The 18164-nt window shown below is 40.2% G+C and overlaps 1 protein-coding gene across 1 annotated transcript in view; it reads right to left on the bottom strand.

The window, feature by feature from the left end:
• Positions 1-18164, bottom strand: part of cntn6 (contactin 6) — a 70423-nt gene that overhangs the window by 30809 nt on the left and 21450 nt on the right. The window contains exons 12-14 of the mRNA XM_085455758.1: positions 4647-4774; positions 3912-4084; positions 1593-1710 (exon numbers count right to left, since the gene is read on the bottom strand). Coding sequence (XP_085311884.1) covers positions 1593-1710; positions 3912-4084; positions 4647-4774 — 419 coding nt within the window. The remainder of the gene's footprint in view (positions 1-1592; positions 1711-3911; positions 4085-4646; positions 4775-18164) is intronic.

Raw genomic sequence — 18164 nt, forward strand, 5'->3', positions numbered from 1 at the left:
CCTTTGCACTTTTATCATGTATTTCCTTTGTGTAATAAGTCATGGTTGTGATGGAGTGTCTGTGAAGATATTTGCAAATTCAAATGGAACTTGAGTCTGCACACTTGGTTTAAGGTTTTGACAGATTTAAACTCAACTGAAGCTCGAGAATAAATATGAGCAAGCTTGACACAGTCTGTCTCTCATCTCACAGTTCTCCCTGGCAAAGCCTATAAGGCGCATAACATATGCATAAGCTATGCTAACACATAATAAAAATGGAATAAAAAGAGACAAAGGAAGTGTTTGGAGCTTCGGACACCTCTGAAGGTTGTGTAGAAGCAAGCACCCTGAACTCTACGTTGTTGAATAAAGCCTATTGTGCCTGGGTCACAGACATATTTTGTCTCTACTTAAACTACTGGCACATCAACCAAAGAGACGGGTATGTAGGATATCTATAATCCTTGAGTTTAAACATCAAAAATGCTCTCCCCCAGAGTAACATTTATGGCATGAAATCAGTTAAAAACATACTTTATAAAATGTTTTCTTGCATGAAGACTGTTTTTCTAGTTACCCTTGAAGCTTTTGTGGCAACTTACTCTTTCCTTCAAGTTAACTGTGATATAAGAGGCAATGAGTTTAACTTCTTTTATTTTCTCAAAGACTTTGCAGTCATCAGCCTGAAAGTTGGAAACTGGGTAACACGTGTCAGGAGTATCTGTTTAACAGGACTAATTTAACTGACACATATGCTTAATTACCCATCTGTTTTTTTTTAACCACTTAGCCAACATCCAACAAGTCTGTCCAAGCAAGACGGTACGGGCAATTACATTCACAAGTTGACCTAACCTCCATGTCGTTGTGTTGTTAGACGAAAGCAGAATACGCAGAAAAGAAAAGAAAAAAAAACATCACTGTGCCACCAGTTAAATCCAAATTATACTCACTAATCACAGAATGTTTTTTTCACAAAAGATCTTATATGCAGAACACTGTTGCTTTGCATCTTTTCATGTGTAGAAATGCCTTCTTTTGGCATATTTCCACTAAAGCCACTGGGACAAATTTGAGTGTAACACCATCGGGGGGATGGCTTACAAAGCCCTGTCTTTATGTCTAGACGGGCTCCTTTCGTTTGGCAGCATCATTCTCCTGGCTGAATTTGAACCGGCTCTCGTCTGCCAGTCAAATCGATCAGTCAACGGCACTATGAGCAACCTGAGTCTGCATTGCCTGCAACAAGCCAACCGCGCCAATACAGGCGGCCGTGTCGTATTAAAAGAACAACTTTCAGTGCTGAAAATCATCAATATTTTCCTTCTGAAATCAGAAAAGGGATCTAACATGTCTTTACAGAGTAAAGCTTATTTACCAGCAGTGAAAATGCTGCTAACACTGAAATGCTCAATGTCAAATGTAGAGGAGTTTTCTGCTTTATCGCCTGATTTAAAACTTCTGTTGGAAATTATATCAGCAAGTAATGAAACATGCAACAAGTCTCCCTCTTTACACTGTCGGTGATACAGCTCTTATCATCATCTTAAGAAACACAGACATGCAGAGTACTACAAAATGACAAGCAGTGTAAGGAGGAAAAAGCATACCTCTGACAATTAAGTCTGCTGCTGCAGAAACTGTGTCGATTTCAGTGTGTACCATACACACATACTTCCCAGAATGCTTTAGCTGAATGTTCCTCACCATCAGGTCACCCGCAAATCCCTGATGACAGAGACATATGCGACTGAAAGTCTCGGAGAAGAAAAAACCTCCACCAAAAGCAGCAAAGTCAAAGTGAAAAAAGAAAAGACGTATAGGAAATCCTCAGGAGCACATTCAGTTTCATTCTCAGCCATGTGCTGCAAATCCTCCACAAAAGGAGCTTGGAATAATCAACCACAAAAAAAAGAGGCAAAAGAAATTAATTTGGTTTTACGTTGTAAGAAAGGCTACACAAAATTGACTTGTTTTCAGTGTTTTCAGTATTTGTTGTATTTACACTTTAACCTTACAACTCGGCTGAGTGGCTCCAAGAATAATTTTCAGAGATGCTTTTTTCAATTTGTTGCTGCTTGTTCTCTCTCTCTCTCTCACACACACACACACACACACACACACACACACACACACACACACACACACACACTCGTATTTTGTTTTGTTTTTTCCCAGAGAAACACAGAGACTCTTTGTTTGTTTGAATATTTTTAAAGGAAAGTCAAACATCTGTTGTCATTACGCTCACTGTGAAATGTTAGTGTTTTACGGCAGCTTCAGTGGCCCTGCTATGATCAACCTGACAAAGCATAAATCTTGCATTCACAAAAATTTTGGCTCCTTTGTGAAGGCTCAAATTGATTGATTTGCACTAAGATCTCCTCTGGGCTAGAGTCTCATCCTTATAGGCTCCCTCATCACGACTCACAGTAATATCTGTTGGCGTCTGAATTGAATGTACACAGCTTTCACGTGGGTTTAAAATGGAGCTAGCCTACAAATACCAGTTCCCCTGGTGCCTTCATGTTCTCACAGGACCAGTTCAGTGTATACAACCTTAAGGAATAATTTGACAGGGTGAGAAATGCGCTTAATTAGCATAGAATCCAGAGAAAAGAGTGATACCACTCACTTCTCTCAGAGACAGGCTGGGACCATTTAGCCTAGTTTAGCACAAACACTGAAGGGAATTCAAAACCTTTTTTTTAAATTCCAGGACCACAAAAGCTTAACAATTACAGACAAAATACTATATTTGAATTTATTCATTGACTATAACGCTATAGGTATGAAGAGGTTAACTGAGTTTATCATACAGATTGCCTGAGCTCACTAATCGCTACATATTATTTTATTAACCCAATATATTTAGTGAGTTTTAGAAGCAAATGTATGTGTTTTTGTCAGCCGGTCAGCCAGCTACCATTTCTTCTGAACCAACTTCAATTTGCTGGCTTAAAATTTGAATGGAAGATTATCTACATATTTACATATTCAATCATGTTTGTCTAATTGTTGCGGAACAACAATTTACAGAGTTTCAGGCATGTACCTGATATAATTGTGCAGTATGATCATGAAATACATCCATTAGCTGACATTTTTATGGGTAAATAATATATATTTTTAAAAAGTTAAATGGCAACACACTGCATCATGCAGTACTCTGTCATTTGATAGCTGTAACCTATACAGAAGTAGCCAAGGGAGCAACAGCTATTAAGCTGCTGCTGTTATGATGAGTTGATGCATGTCTGTGCTGGAAAACAGGACAATAGCGTTTCCTGACTCACTGCAATAACGTGTGTCAAGATGTGGGGCCTGTGTGGGCAGTGATGGGGATATTTTGACACATGTAGGTCCTCCTAAAACCACATGTTGCCATTTTTATATTTCCATTTGTTCCATTTTTTTTTGTTTTGTTTTTTTCAGATGGAAACCTCTGAGGCTGAATAATGAAGCCAGTGAGGTGCAGGTCTATAATCTTGTCCCTGACGTCCTCGCACTGCTCTTTGGTCTTGCCCGTGATGATGATGAAACTGACTCTGTGTACAGGTGTGCTTTATATACATAACAACTTGGGATCAGAAATATATGGGATTAACTGTGCCACATGGGCACACAGCCACTCTGTGGAAAACAGAATAATGACTAGCTTATTTCATTCAATGAATGCAAATCAGTTTATAGCTTTTATGGACTGTGCTTTCTCTGGATGTATGTCTGGTACTCTGCCTCTCTTCATTAAAATGAGAGACTGTTCCTATCTTCAAAAGTCAGAAAACTTACAAATTCAGGGATCAAATAATTATTCCTTCCACTGTATGTTTGAAATTGATTTGGATTTTACTGGATCCACCATGTTTGTGACAGATACAGACGTGGTGTATTTTCATCAAAAAGCTAACCATCATATGTATACATACCCCTCCAATCATCTCAAAGTGCTCCTGTCTGTTGAAGTCGATAGCTTTGCCGTTGAAAAACCACTTGAAGATGGGGCTCAGGGACGAATCACTAGACACCTCACAGGGCAACACGATGCTCTGTCCCACGCTGGCATCCAAGCTCAAGGGTGGAACTATGATCTTTGTGGGCTCTTGGGGAGAAAAACACATTGACTTGTTACTATATGCAGCACGGTGTCGCTATCAGCCAAATGAATAAGGTAATGAAGCTTATTTTGCCCAGAATCACGAGACAGATTTTGGTCTAGCAGTGTAATTAAGCGACCTTAAATAACTTCACTTAAAAAGCAAAAGCTGCCCATAACTCAGTAATGAATAATTAAAGACGCTGCAATCACAGTGTCAACTAGAAAGAAATAAAATGACTTTTTCACTCTCGTTCTCCATAATAATCATCATTTAACAACCCCAAATCTGAAAATGCTACAGGAGCTCTTTTTAAATTAAATGAAAATATTCTTCACTCACAGCTATAGACGTCAGTGGTTTGCCCCACTCTGCTACATGAACAATAACTCAGAGCTGACAAAACCTCGGATGACTTATATGTCTGTCAGAGCGGCAGGAACATAAAACGGCTATATATTTCATTATCCATTTCATGCTTGAGCTACTATTTTTTTTCCCTCTAACAAAAGTTTAAACCCTCGGCTTAGAAGGTACACTAAAAAAAGAAAAAATGGAAAAGAATACCTTTTACCACCAGTGTCCCTGTGCTGCTGGAAGTACCAAAACGGTTTCTGGCCACACATGTGTACCTGCCTCCATCCGATTTGGAGATATTGGTGATACGAAGAGTTCCATCCTCCATGATGGTCCGTCTGAGGAGAGAGAGACAAAACTGAAATAACCCACTTCTTTATGACTTCTTTAGTAATTAACTGAATGAACAATGATGTCAGGAATCAAAGGGACCAGCTCTGGCTGTGATAAGATTTCATTTCTCAAACCATTTGAACTTTCTCTCTTTTATCTTTCTCCATTTAATTCTTTTTGAATGAAGGCTTTAGAATCTATTCCAAAAATCTATTTGCACGCTTCAAAAGATAACAATTATCTTAGCTGAAGCAGAACAGATTTGCTGTAGGGTCAGCACAGTATTGACAGCACAATAGCTTAAATGCACATATTAATTGGACACACAACAGGCCACCGGGGCCGGGCGGGACAGTGATAGGGCGAGGGGAGCAGCGCTGTAGAGAGGGATCTTTACCTGCAGCCTTATCGCTCTACAACATGCGGCGATTATATCAACATGCTATAAGCCATTTCTGAAATGCAATAATATGGTGATATACAAGAATCACACCTTGAAAAAAGCATTAGGCTGGCAGTCTGATTAGAGAGCGAGACAAAAACATGAGTAAAACAACAGCTACACAGAGGAATGATGGCCTTGTTGTAAGAGCGAAACAGCTGGTGACTTACTTTTGTGAACTACATTTTCCTTTGATACAGGAGCTCTCTGTGGTCAATAAAGGTGGGGCTTCTTTTGGGGACTGTGATTGGGGAATTATTACATTTAAAAAAAAGAAAAACAGATATATATATATTTAATATGTCATATAAAATCATATGTAGTACTGTGCAGGTGCCTTGAACTGATCCCCATTTTATTTTTATTTCACCAGGAAAATTGGAACTAGATGCATGAATTATTGGCATAAGTGTAGGCATAGTACACTGAAATACAATATATAAGGCAAAAAGAGTTTGTTCAATTCTCATAAGGCTCAAAGTCAATATTTGGTATGAGACCTTTTATTATTTCACACAAGCTGAACTCTCTTAGGCAAGACTATTCCTTAAATAGTCTTCTGGAATAGCTCTCTGGGTTTCTTGAAGAACATTCAAAGTTTTTTAGACCTCTTTTTGTCCCATTTTCTGTCCCACACTGCTTCAGTAATGTCCAGGACAGGGCTCTGGACTTTTTGTGTTTTTACTGCATTGGCAGTGTGTTTGGGATCATTGCCAATTAAAGTTTTCAAGATCAAGAAATATTCAAGGACTATTCAAGACAAGGTGTCCAACACCGCTGGCTGAAATATGGCTCCAATCCATGACAGAGCCTCCACCATGTTGTACACATGGCTGTAGGCACTCACTGTTCTCTGTCTCTCTTCTGGCTTCCTCTGTTTGAACCAACAGGGCAGGGATAGGGCAGAAGGTAGAGTGGTGCCCCCATGATCAGAAGGTCGGGGTTTGAATCCACTGAACGGCTACCCTGAGGTACCCCTGAGCAAGGTACCGTCCCTACACACTGCTCCCCGGGTGCTGGATTGGTGGCTGCCCACTGCTTCACTGAGTGAATGGGTTAAATGCAGAGAGGACTTTCCCCATGTGGATCAATAAAGTATACATACACATACAACAATTTCAAATTTGGATTCCTCCCTCCACAAGACCTGTTACTGCTAATTTTGATGAACCTCAGCCTTTTTTCCCCATTTCTGTTGCTTAAAAATGGCTTCTTGACAGCCACTGAGAACGTTTCTCATGAGGCTTCAGCAAACATATATAGGTGAAGAGCCAAATGCATCTCTCAGATCCTGTGTCAGGATACTATAGATACTATTCACTTGCCACATCTTGTTCTTTCTCTTGTCCAGTTTCCACAAATCTTTACAAGTTACTTTGAAAAAGTAATTAATTACAGTTACTAGTTACTTCTTCAAAAAAGTAACTGAGTTAGTAACTGAGTTACAAGATTCTAAAAGTAATTAATTACTTGAAAAGCAACTATTTCATTACTTTAAAAAAACGTTTAACCCTCTGGGCTCCAGGGTATAATTGGCCATTTTTAACCACTTTTGATGTTTTCTCCACATTTCACCTTTAAAAACTATTTACTTTGCCTTGTTTGGTATCATCCTTTTCAGCACAACCACACGTGTCTGAATTTACAGTTATGTTTTCATTTTGACATACTGTATTAACACAATTGATCTAAAATCAGACAAAAACATAAAATCCGAGTAGAAAACGTTATCATTTTTGACAACCACAAACATGTTTATTGAATCATATTTCATAACTTTAAATGCAAATATAAATGGTCAATTTTAAAATCATATGCACAAATTTTGCAAACAACAAAGTTATTTGCGGCTATTTACCTTTTACCCTCTATTTTTATAACCATTTCAAACTATTTATATAACAATCAGGTGTTCTGCATTCAATATGTACATACTCGCTCTCTCTCTCTTTTTCTGCTGTCTCTCTCGCTCTCTCTCTCTCGCCGTCACTTCTAAAACTTGCCCCTCTTCCTAAACAACCAAATGTCATGTTGCCATATCATTTTTGATTGGTCGACATGGTGCATTTTTCCACCAACAGGAAAGAGCGTTTTTTTTGTTTTGTATTTTTTAAATTTTTTGCTCATAAGCAGAGAGTGCTCGCTGCACTGTCCTTAGATGTTAGACGAGACAAAACTATTGAGGAAAAAATGCCGCATATATATTGTTTATCATCTACATCATGGTTTTACGTGGCCTATCAACACAATTTAAAAACTGGTATATATCACCTTGTTGCTTTGTCATCTTGAAGTGGTCATGTGATTGGCTTACCGTGACTACTTTATTCTTCCTCAATCAAACAGCAGCACTCATGCCATTGTTTTGCCCCCTTAGCTCCAGGTGTTGTGCCAAAAAGTGATCGTGATTGCCGTCCGCCGGAGCGAGCGCAGCTGCTTAAAGCTCTAGCGCCCAGATTACTTACAGCTAGGGATGGGTATCGTTTAGGTTTTGTCCGATACCGGTGCCAAACTACGTACTTTTGAAACAGTGCTCAAACCGGTGCTTAAAGAATGGAGAGCACAAACTTTGTCCAAAAACCTCTTATGTTTTTATTTTTAGCAGTCTCCTTTTTTCTGCAAAATGATAAGAACCGTCCAGCCCCCCGCACGGGGCGATCCGTGCTAACTCACTAATGGAGATTTACCACGCCGGCAGTAGATGTGCTCGGTGTGAGGTCTTGCAGCGAGCTATCAAATACGGTGCATTTCTCGGCTTTTAAAAAAACACTATGCGTCGCCAGGTGTTTCATCAGATTTGAGGTGTTACCTCTTTTGCACAGTATCACCTTAACCTCTTAAGCCCCAAAGGGGTTTCTTAGTTTCCTGCTCGAAAATGCAATGCCCAAATTTTATTGATTATTTCTCTGCAATTACAAACTCTGTGCTTACAATCTTGGTATCAAAATAAAGCTAACACTTGTGAAATTTCATCAGAGGTGTAAATATTGAAGCAGATATTACTGTGTCAAAGTTACTGAGAACACAGAAACACAGAAAAAGTAAGTAGATTTTATCCTCGCCTAGTTTTTTTTTTTAGCATATGCCTCAGTTCACATTTCATTACAGAAATTTAGTAACCAACATATAAACATCAACTGTGCAAAGATTTATGTTTGTAAAGTGAAACAGTGAAAAATTACAGCACTGTCAATACATGAATATCCAGACGTTGTACAAAAATGTCCAATTTTGGCACACAATTGGACACCATGCCAGTTGAACTTTTTAGGTATTTAAGAGCAGAAATAAATTAATTTTATTAAGATGCCTAAAAAATTATTTTTAAAAAAATACATTTTTGAAGAATTAACCACACATTTACATGGTAATGACCCTTTTCTGCTGTGCGCATGGAGCGCTTCGCCTTGGGCATTTTTCATCTGTAGCTCTGCTCTAAAAGAACGTACGTACCTGGGCCCGCCTACTATCCTTGGAAAGGTAAAATGATTGGCTAGAATCCAAAGTGTATGAACCAAAGCACTGAAATGTGCGCTACTTTTCGTTCTGGTTACTACCGTTTATGTCAGAACCAGTGCCATTACCGGTACTCATCCCTACTTACAGCTACTTCCCTGCGACTGATATAAGATACCGTAATCTGAACACAGCTTCAACCGTCTGTTAGTTGAAAAAAAGTAACGTGACAGCACCGCATTTTCTTGTTAGTAACGGTAACGGCGTTGCAACGATAGGAATAGTAATTAGTTAGATTACTCGTTACTGAAATAAGTAACGCTGTTAGTAACGCCGTTACTTGTAACCAACATTCTGGCCAATAGCTCTTTGGGAATCACCTTTTTGGTGAGAAACACAGTATTATGCCTGTCAGACTCAAGGAGCAAATGATGTGTTTGCAACAGCCTGCCAGTGACTAAGTGCCTAAATATACTGTTATTTAAAACTATCTCATGGCTAAGTTATCTGTCATGTGCAGACACAACACCGGTCAGTCTATGAGTAGGATGTCTTTTTTATGTTTGAGTGATTCATGGGCTAGTGTTACAAGTGGCCTGACCAAAAAAAAAGATTATATCGGCATGATGAATTTTAGAGTCTGCAGGTATTTCTTCCCAAGAGCTGACAAGGTAGGATAACCTGTATTTTGCCTGAAAGGGGAAATCGAGGCCAAATAAGCTCATTGCGCTAATTGCTTCAAGAGTGCGTAATAGCTGAAGATGATTCAGCTGAGTATATAAACATTTTTATCTGCTCGATCTTCTCTGCTCACTCGTGGGGGAAAGGCTCAGAAACATTTCAATAAGAAAATCAACCTTTAACGATAAAATGAGTGGATGAAAAAATAAATATTTTCAGGTTGTTCAGACTGACATTAATATACAACTTTGCTTATACTACTTTACGTTACGCCCTGGAATTTTATTTTGCCACCTCGGTTGATAACAGAGAAGTCGGAAATCACAGAAACACACGCATAAATGAGGCAGATAATGCTCTCCTGTTGTGACCTTTGGATTCAGTAAATCAAACAGAAATGCTGTGAGCAGCCAGCTCAAAAAAATCAAACAATTTCATATTGGCTTCCAAGAATAAATATGTATTTGCTCGGGCCAAGCTAAGACCCAGGGAGCATGTCTGACACAGGGTGCTTTGCGCTGATTTATTGACAAAAATATCAAACACTGAGTGATGGAGGCACACTGAGAACATGACCCGAGGAGCAATGAGCTGCAAAAACAAATAGAAACGTAAAGAACTATCTACTTTGTAGACAAACTGCGTTCCAAGCTGTGAATTTCTATTCTTGTTCAAATGTGCTGCCTGGGTAATTTTTCTCCCTTTCCTCAAGACTGGCCGATGGAAAATATGATAAATAATCAATCCCACTGGTCGCATGTTGAGGCACGTCTGCAGAGCTAAGGAAAGCCTATGGAAATGTGGTTGTACATAATGATTGGAGCGGGAGCAGGGGGGAAAGAAAGAGGAAGCATGTGATAATCGACATGAAAATGAAATCTAAAAATATAGTCGCTCTGTGAAATAAACAGCACTTCGGTCAGATTTACTTTTTAGCATCTAGAATGTTCTTCTTGATAGAAACAGACAATTGGATACTCAAACCAGTGTACTTTGACTTTCAAATATCTCGCACTTTGTTTTTGATGTGGTATAATATAAAGGAAATGTATTAACAATCCATTGCTGGTTTCTTGGAATACTAATAATCCAAGGAGAATGGACAGCTCTTCTAAGATACACTGTTTTTGTGCCTTCAGGGCTGCAACAGCTTGTCACTGAAGAACTGCTGTTATGCCCTTGACAGGAGTTACTTGTAAGTATTGGCTTGTGGTTTGTACCTTACAGAGACCAGTCTATAACCTGAGGTGACAACGTTTGTACCTTAAACAGTACAAAAATGGACCATTAAAAAAAGGTGCAAAGCTGGTTCCAAGGGCACCCATTCATTTCTTTTCTATATTATTATTATTTGTAGTAGTGTTAGCAGTAGTAGTATCATAGGAGTGGACAAAGATCCTAGGAGAATTTGAACCCAGGACTTTCCAAAGGCAACACAAGACAGATACATACACAACGTATTGAATGCTTTTCCTGTTGTATTAAGAAGGAAATAGTGAAATGAGAAAAATAAAAGAGTAGATTTAATATCTTTTTTTATATTTCACTGAACACTGCGTGAAAAGTTAGATCAGACTGACGAAATGCGCTAGAAGAAAATGCACCAGTATGTGTCTTTTTTGGGATCTACATTTTGAACTTCGAAAGTACAAATAATCACATTGAGGACCTTGAGGAAGGTTTCCAGTCAAGTAAGTTAATTGCATTTTCATTTTCTATTTATAACCATAGGAATGTATAACTTGCATGTTTTTAATTTCTTATTTTATTTTCTAATTAAAATGTAAACATTAAAATGAGTGAACTGTGTCCATACTTTTTTTTTCTTCAAATCTACTGGCAGCTAGTTTAAGTATAAAATACTGTTTTCATGGAGAGAACTTATCTAAATGAATTCCTTTCAAACCTGTAAGGTTCATCGTAGGCAGTTTCATTCTGTAAAGAAAGCTGACGTACAGTGTGCCATGAATACTGCTACTGAACCTATTAAAGGCAATAAATTTACAATTTTCAGTTTTCCAATGAAGCCAAATGTAAGAAATTTATGCTACATTTTCCTCAATCAATTCAATCGATTACCAAATTTCACAGTTATTAAACTGAGAGAAACCAAGTGAGACTTCTACTGCCACAAAAATCAGTTCAACAATAAACATGTGCATTGGGTTAAGACTGTGAAAGGCCTCAACAAAGAGCATTTCAAATTGTTTTTTAATGGTTAAAGCCATCTTAAAGTTGATCCCGAGAAGTATTAAATTTGCGGTGGTGAGTTGTTAAGTTGTTGATGTAAGGTTATTTAGTATTAAAAAGCATGAGCCCACTAACTAAGGAAGAATATTTTGAAGCATGTATAAATGGGAATCCTACAGTCTTGTGCCTGTAGGTGGGGTCTTTGGGGTTAGCTTACAACCCACCAATTAAAATTTCCACAGATGAAGAGACCGCTTTTTGTGATGCCGTGTGCATGAGTGACGTTAGCAATAACAAGGACAATAATAAAAAAGGAAATGACCTTTCGAGAAAGCCCTCCACCTGTGAAGCTTTCATTTGTAGCACATATGTCATTTCTAGTGAAAAAGCAGGCAGAGCAGTCAGAATTCTCTGAAAATTCTAAAAGTCCTTGATTTAAAAGGGGAGAGGGAAAATGTAGGCTCTAGTTTTAAGCCAGGGACCATGTTCCCCCCCCCTCTGGGAAAAAGAACAATCTCGAGCTGCATGAATCACAGACACGTCTCACACTTTTGAAATACAACAAGTGCCCTTGTACCTATCACCATGCTGATTAAAACTCAACATCTTTATTTTTACATGACCAAAACTGTAAACTACAGGGTGAATAAAAAGTCTTATTACACTATGAGCGCTACTGCTGTAAAACCTTTTCAGCAACTGAAGGCAAATTATGCTGCATCCCTTTTAATCATAGCTGGTCTTTCAGAGATGGTGCCACACTTTGTAAAACCATCCATAATATATATTATAAGGGATCGTGGTGAAGCCCCTCATGGTATCAGCTGTTATGAAGAAAATTGTTTTAGCTCCATTCCACCCGCATATAAACCAAATGTCTTCTGATTGGCTGTTTTTCACAAGCAAAAGGTTTGAACTACAGGTGGGTGCTCTGTGCTCACAGACGGAGCTGTGTGCCCTACATGACCTTCTCAGAAATATTTCTAATATATATGATTGACATCACAGAGAGTAACGAGCACAGCTTGGGGGCAGAGCACTCATTGGTCTGTTGGAATTACACATACGATAACCTCATTATTTAATATTTTAGGCCTGTTTTAATATGAGCATCTTTCACTGTAAAAGTATAAAGATGACAGAAAGTAAGGAAAAGGATAACAGGTCTCCTTTAACACCACACCGGCTGCCTTTACCCAGTATTTTTCTCGCCAATGTCCGTTCTCTGGCAAACAAAATGGATGAGATACGGCTCTCCATCACTAACAACAGACGGATTATGGACTCAAATGTCATGTTTTTCACCGAAACATGGCTGAACAACAGCTGCCCGGACAATGCTATCGAGTTAGCAGGACGCCACACACACCGAGCCGACAGGCTAGCAGATGACTCCGGCAAGACCAGAGGTGGAGGTTTGTGCATTTATATTAACAATGCTTGGTGCATGAACTCCACTACTACTGAGAGTCACTGCTCACCTAATGCGGAGTTTTTAATGGTCAAATGCAGACCTTATTATCTCCCCAGAGAATTCACTTCGATCATACTCACTGCCGTGTATATACCCCCCGACGCTAATGCTAGCTTGGCCATGAAAGAACTTTCTGCAGCCATTAACAAACACCAGAATAAACACCCCGAGGCTGCTTTTATTGTTGCTGGCGACTTCAACCACACCAACTTAAAGACAGTCCTCCCCAGATTCCACCAACATGTCTCCTGCCACACCAGAGGAGACAAGACTTTAGACCTGGCTGGAGCCTACAAAGCCACACCCCTCCCCCACATTGGACAATCGGACCATCTCTCCCTGTTCCTCACACCTCGGTATTCACCACTCATCCAACGTGTGAAACCTGCTGTGAGGACAATTAAAGTGTGGCCAGAGGGGACAGACGCAGTGCTCCAGGACAGATTTAAAAACACAGACTGGAATATGTTCACCCACACAGACCTGGACCAGTACGCCTCATCTGTACTGGATTACATCTCCAAAACCACAGACAGTGTCACCACCCAGAAACGGATCACCATGCACCCCAACCAGAAGCCTTGGATGAACCGGGATGTTCGTCTCCTCCTGAAGGCCCGCAACACTGCCTTTAGGTCAGGAGATGCACACGCCTACAGTACAGCCAGGGCTAATCTAAAGAAGGGCATCAAAAAAGCCAAACACCATTACAAAAAGAAGGTAGAAGAACACTTCTCCAACTCCAACCCCCGACGCATGTGGCAAGGACTCCAGACCATCACAGACTACAGGACCACCAAACCCTCCCCCGCATCCTCTGATGTCTCCTTCCTCAACGAGCTCAACAACTTTTATGCTCGTTTTGAGCGAGGGAACCCCACAACCACAACCAAAGCAGACATGACGCCAGACCACCAACCTATGACTCTCTCCCCCACCGATGTAGGAGCGGTGCTGAGCAGGATCAATGTCCACAAGGCTGCAGGCCCTGATGGCATCCCCGGGCGTGTTCTCAGAGCGTGTTCTGGGGAGCTTGCAGGAGTGCTCACAGACATATTCAATCTGTCCTTGGCCCACGCTGTGGTACCGGCCTGCTTCAAATCCACCTCCATCGTCCCGATACCCAAAAACTCCAACCCATCTTGCCTCAATGATTACCGCCCAGTAGCACTCACCCCCATCATCACTAAGTGCTTAGAGCGACTGGTCCTAGGACACTTCAAATCCTGTCTCCCCCCCACCCTGGACCCCCACCAATTCGCATACCGCCGGAACAGGAGCACAGAGGATGCAGTCTCCATCGCAATGCACTCTGTCCTCTCACACCTGGACAACAACAACACCTACGCCAGAATGCTGTTTATAGACTTCAGTTCAGCATTCAATACAATCCACCCCTCACAAGTCATCAGGAAACTGACAGACCTGGGTATCAGTTCCCTCATCTGCAAATGGTTACTGGACTTCCTGACCAACCGCCCCCAACATGTCCGGCTGGATAACCGCTGCTCATCTACCATCACAATGAACACCGGTGTACCACAAGGCTGTGTGATGAGCCCTTTCCTCTACTCCCTCTTCACCCACGACTGCAGACCTGCTGATGGTTCCAACACCATCATTAAGTTTGCAGATGACACCACGGTGATTGGCCTCATCAGTGACAACGATGAGGCCGCCTACAGGGAGGAGGTGGATCGTCTGGCTGAGTGGTGCGACAGAAACAACCTGCTGCTTAACACCGAGAAGACCAAGGAGCTCATCGTGGACTACAGGAGGAATGCTGACCCACATCCACCCATCCACATTAAGGGGACGGCTGTGGAGCGTGTGAGCAGCTTCAAGTTCCTGGGAGTCCACATCTCCGAGGATCTCACCTGGACGACCAACTGCTCCAAGCTGGTCAAGAAGGCTCACCAGCGCCTCTTCTTCTTGAGGACTCTGAGGAAGAACCACCTGTCCTCAGACATCCTGGTGAACTTCTATCGTTGCACCATCGAGAGCATCCTGACCAACTGTATAACAGTCTGGTACGGGAACTGCTCTGCCTCGGACCGGAAGGCGTTGCAGAGGGTCGTGAAAACTGCCCAGCGCATCGCCGGAGCACCACTTCCTGCCATAAAAGACATCTACAGGAAGCGGTGTCTGAAAAGGGCTGGGAAAATCATCAAAGACCCCAGTCACCCATCACATGGACTCTTCACCCTCCTGCCCTCTGGGAGGCGCCACAGGAGCCTCCGGACTAAGACCACCAGGTACCGGAACAGCTTCTTCCCCACAGCTGTCAGACTCCTGAACTCTGCCTCCTGACATCTGACCCACGTTAAACTCATGGACTGAACATACACACACCCACAATGGACAACTGTACCCTCAAACACAATAATAACATGGACTGAACCACCACTCACAACCACTAGCACTTTATATAGCCTCTGTAGAAACTATCTACACCCTCACTTATCTTAACTGCACTACTGTATAGCTCTGTGTAAATAATCATTCTGTACATTCGATAATCTTTAATCCTACAACTGTTTACAACTTGCATAGTTCCCATTTCTGTATAGCTGTATATCCCAGATTCTGTAAAGTTATTTATTTCATATTCTGTATAGTTTTTCATATTTATATCCTGTTCATATCCTGTACATAGCTTGTACTCACTACAGCCTGTACATACTTATAGTTATAGAATATTCACAACATACTTCATACCGTGTACATTATAACATACCATAATAGACCCATTTCTGTAATATACTCACATATCTATATTATTGCTAATATATATTGTAATATATCTATATCACTAAAGCACTTCTGGATGGATGCAAACTGCATTTCGTTGCCCTGTACCTGTGCATGTGCAATGACAATAAAGTTGAATTCTATTCTATTCTATTCTATTCTATTCTTTAATAACACCTGTAATAGTAAAAAAATACAGAACAAAATCCGATGTATATCGACCTGTAAGACAATCTAAACAAACTAAACAAGCATGAAAAGTAGTCAGACTGCTAGAATGACAATGAGATCAAATCAGGGTTCAAAACTCGAACCAACAATAATCAAAAAGTTCAAATGCGAGAATAACAGTAAAAGCTAAACAGGAACCCAAACTCAAATAAATTTACAAAGAATTGCAAAAATTACCACAACACATAGGACCATGATACTAGAAGCTGGCTACTGAGATTTATTATATATTAGGGCTGCCACAAACGATTATTTTGATAGTCGACCAGTCACCGATTATTTTTGCGATTAGTCGACTAATCAGATCATGCATCCATTGGACATAAAACGTACAGCTTATTGCACCAACATGCATCTGCTCTTATATAACTATCATTAGCTTACAGCTTTAAGTGTTTCAGGTATGTGCTAACTAAAAATAAAGGCAAGATGATAGTTTATTAAATTTTAATGAAATCTGCAGGTTGTTTAAGTGAAGTTTAATAAACTCCTTGCTATCTATAATATAACGGGACACCGGAGTATATTCTTGAGCATCTCACACTTCTGATAATCAGTTGTCTGCTTGATGTTTATTCAACTGTGTAAAACTATAACTTTAATCTCAGCCAAACCGATTTACCCAGGAACAAATAAAATACTAAAAAAAGCCAAACAATAACATTTTTAAGTTATCTAATTGACTTATATATCATGTTTAACCTGAGTAGCGAAAGGTTTGAAAATGATTTGCTGGGAGTCCGGTGTTCTCACCGGCTCTAGTGAGCCTTGCCCCCGGCTAGCTATCGAGCTAGTGGGTAACAGACGTCTCCGAAAACGTCGGAGCGCTTTTGCAAATATGTGGTGTCTTGATAAACTGAGCAGATATTTGAGGTTTACACAGCTACATTATATGTTAAACGTTTATTTTGTGACCCAGAAAGAATAATAAGAGTAACATTAAAACTAACTAGCTGCCGCCATTATTGACAACTGCGCTAGGCCGCGCTATGAATTCTGGGACACTGCTTCTTCTTCTTCGGGGTTTAACGGCAGCTGGCATCCTTGTACGTGCAGTGCTGCCATCTTCTGTTTCAGTCCGTTATTACACTCTTAAATCCTGCTACTTATCCCTGCATCTTTTGGGATCTTACAAAGCTTCAAACGACGCATGACTGTTAAATCAGTCGTCGACGATTTTGATAGTCGACGTAATCGTGACTAGTCGACTAATCGTGGCAGCCCTATTATATATTAATTTATTCATATTTATAAAGGATAAATGTTAAATCATACTATTTCTCCATACATTATTCTATTTGGTTAAACTGCCAACTTACTTCAATTTTCAAATATCATATTTCTTTTTTATAAAGGTAACAGCACTATAAACATTTTCCCTTTAATAAAAAGGCTGACTAACAGTTGGTAATGCAGCCTCATTGTGACATCAATACAGGAAAGCTTCTGTTCCTTTGATGGCCAATTTTAATGCATTATTACCAAATTTATGACCTCAGAGCTCCACGTTTAGAATACAATTAAAAATTCAACTTACTGCCAAACCTTTTGTTATTTCAAAGCCTCAATTGATGTTAAGGTGTTGTAAGCCACTGAAGCTGTGGTGGCTTTAGGAGGCAAGGCACTAACACAAAATTGAAGCCATTAAGTAATTATACAGTGTGAGACTGACAAGCCTTTTGGACGGTGTTTTACAGAAAAGACATGCTTTCAATTTCAAGTCGGATGATGTATGGGTATGCTGAACAATGGCTCAAAGACGGATAAACCAATGTGCCAATGCTGCTTTTTATTCCCATCAAAAAAACAGAAGGATCCAAAATACTCCAATATTATGTGATTAAGATAACATCATATTGTCAACAGTGGGCGCTGCACTTAGGCGCAGCTCAAAAGTGTGTAAGGAAAGTGATTTTCAGTGATTGTTGACAACTGTTAAACTGCTGTGAAGTTTCCTGGGAAATAATTTGTCTGCCCTTATTGTAGCCTGTCTACCAGTTATCTAGCCATCACTACATGACCTTTCATGTCCCTTTCTTTGACACCCAGCGTTTAATGAAAGCAGACCTCATACTGTGCTTGAACTCTTGCTTGGTTCATCCTGTGTGGATTAGCTTCTGCTGAGGCTGGGTGCAACAGAAAACGGGTTCTTTTAGCTCACAGGTGTCGC

Source organism: Copadichromis virginalis, linkage group LG5 (assembly GCF_057382275.1).
Source record: "Copadichromis virginalis isolate Kocher_CV1m ecotype Utaka linkage group LG5, C_Virginalis_male_GT1.1, whole genome shotgun sequence".
In the NCBI taxonomy this organism is placed as follows: Eukaryota; Metazoa; Chordata; class Actinopteri; order Cichliformes; family Cichlidae; genus Copadichromis; species Copadichromis virginalis.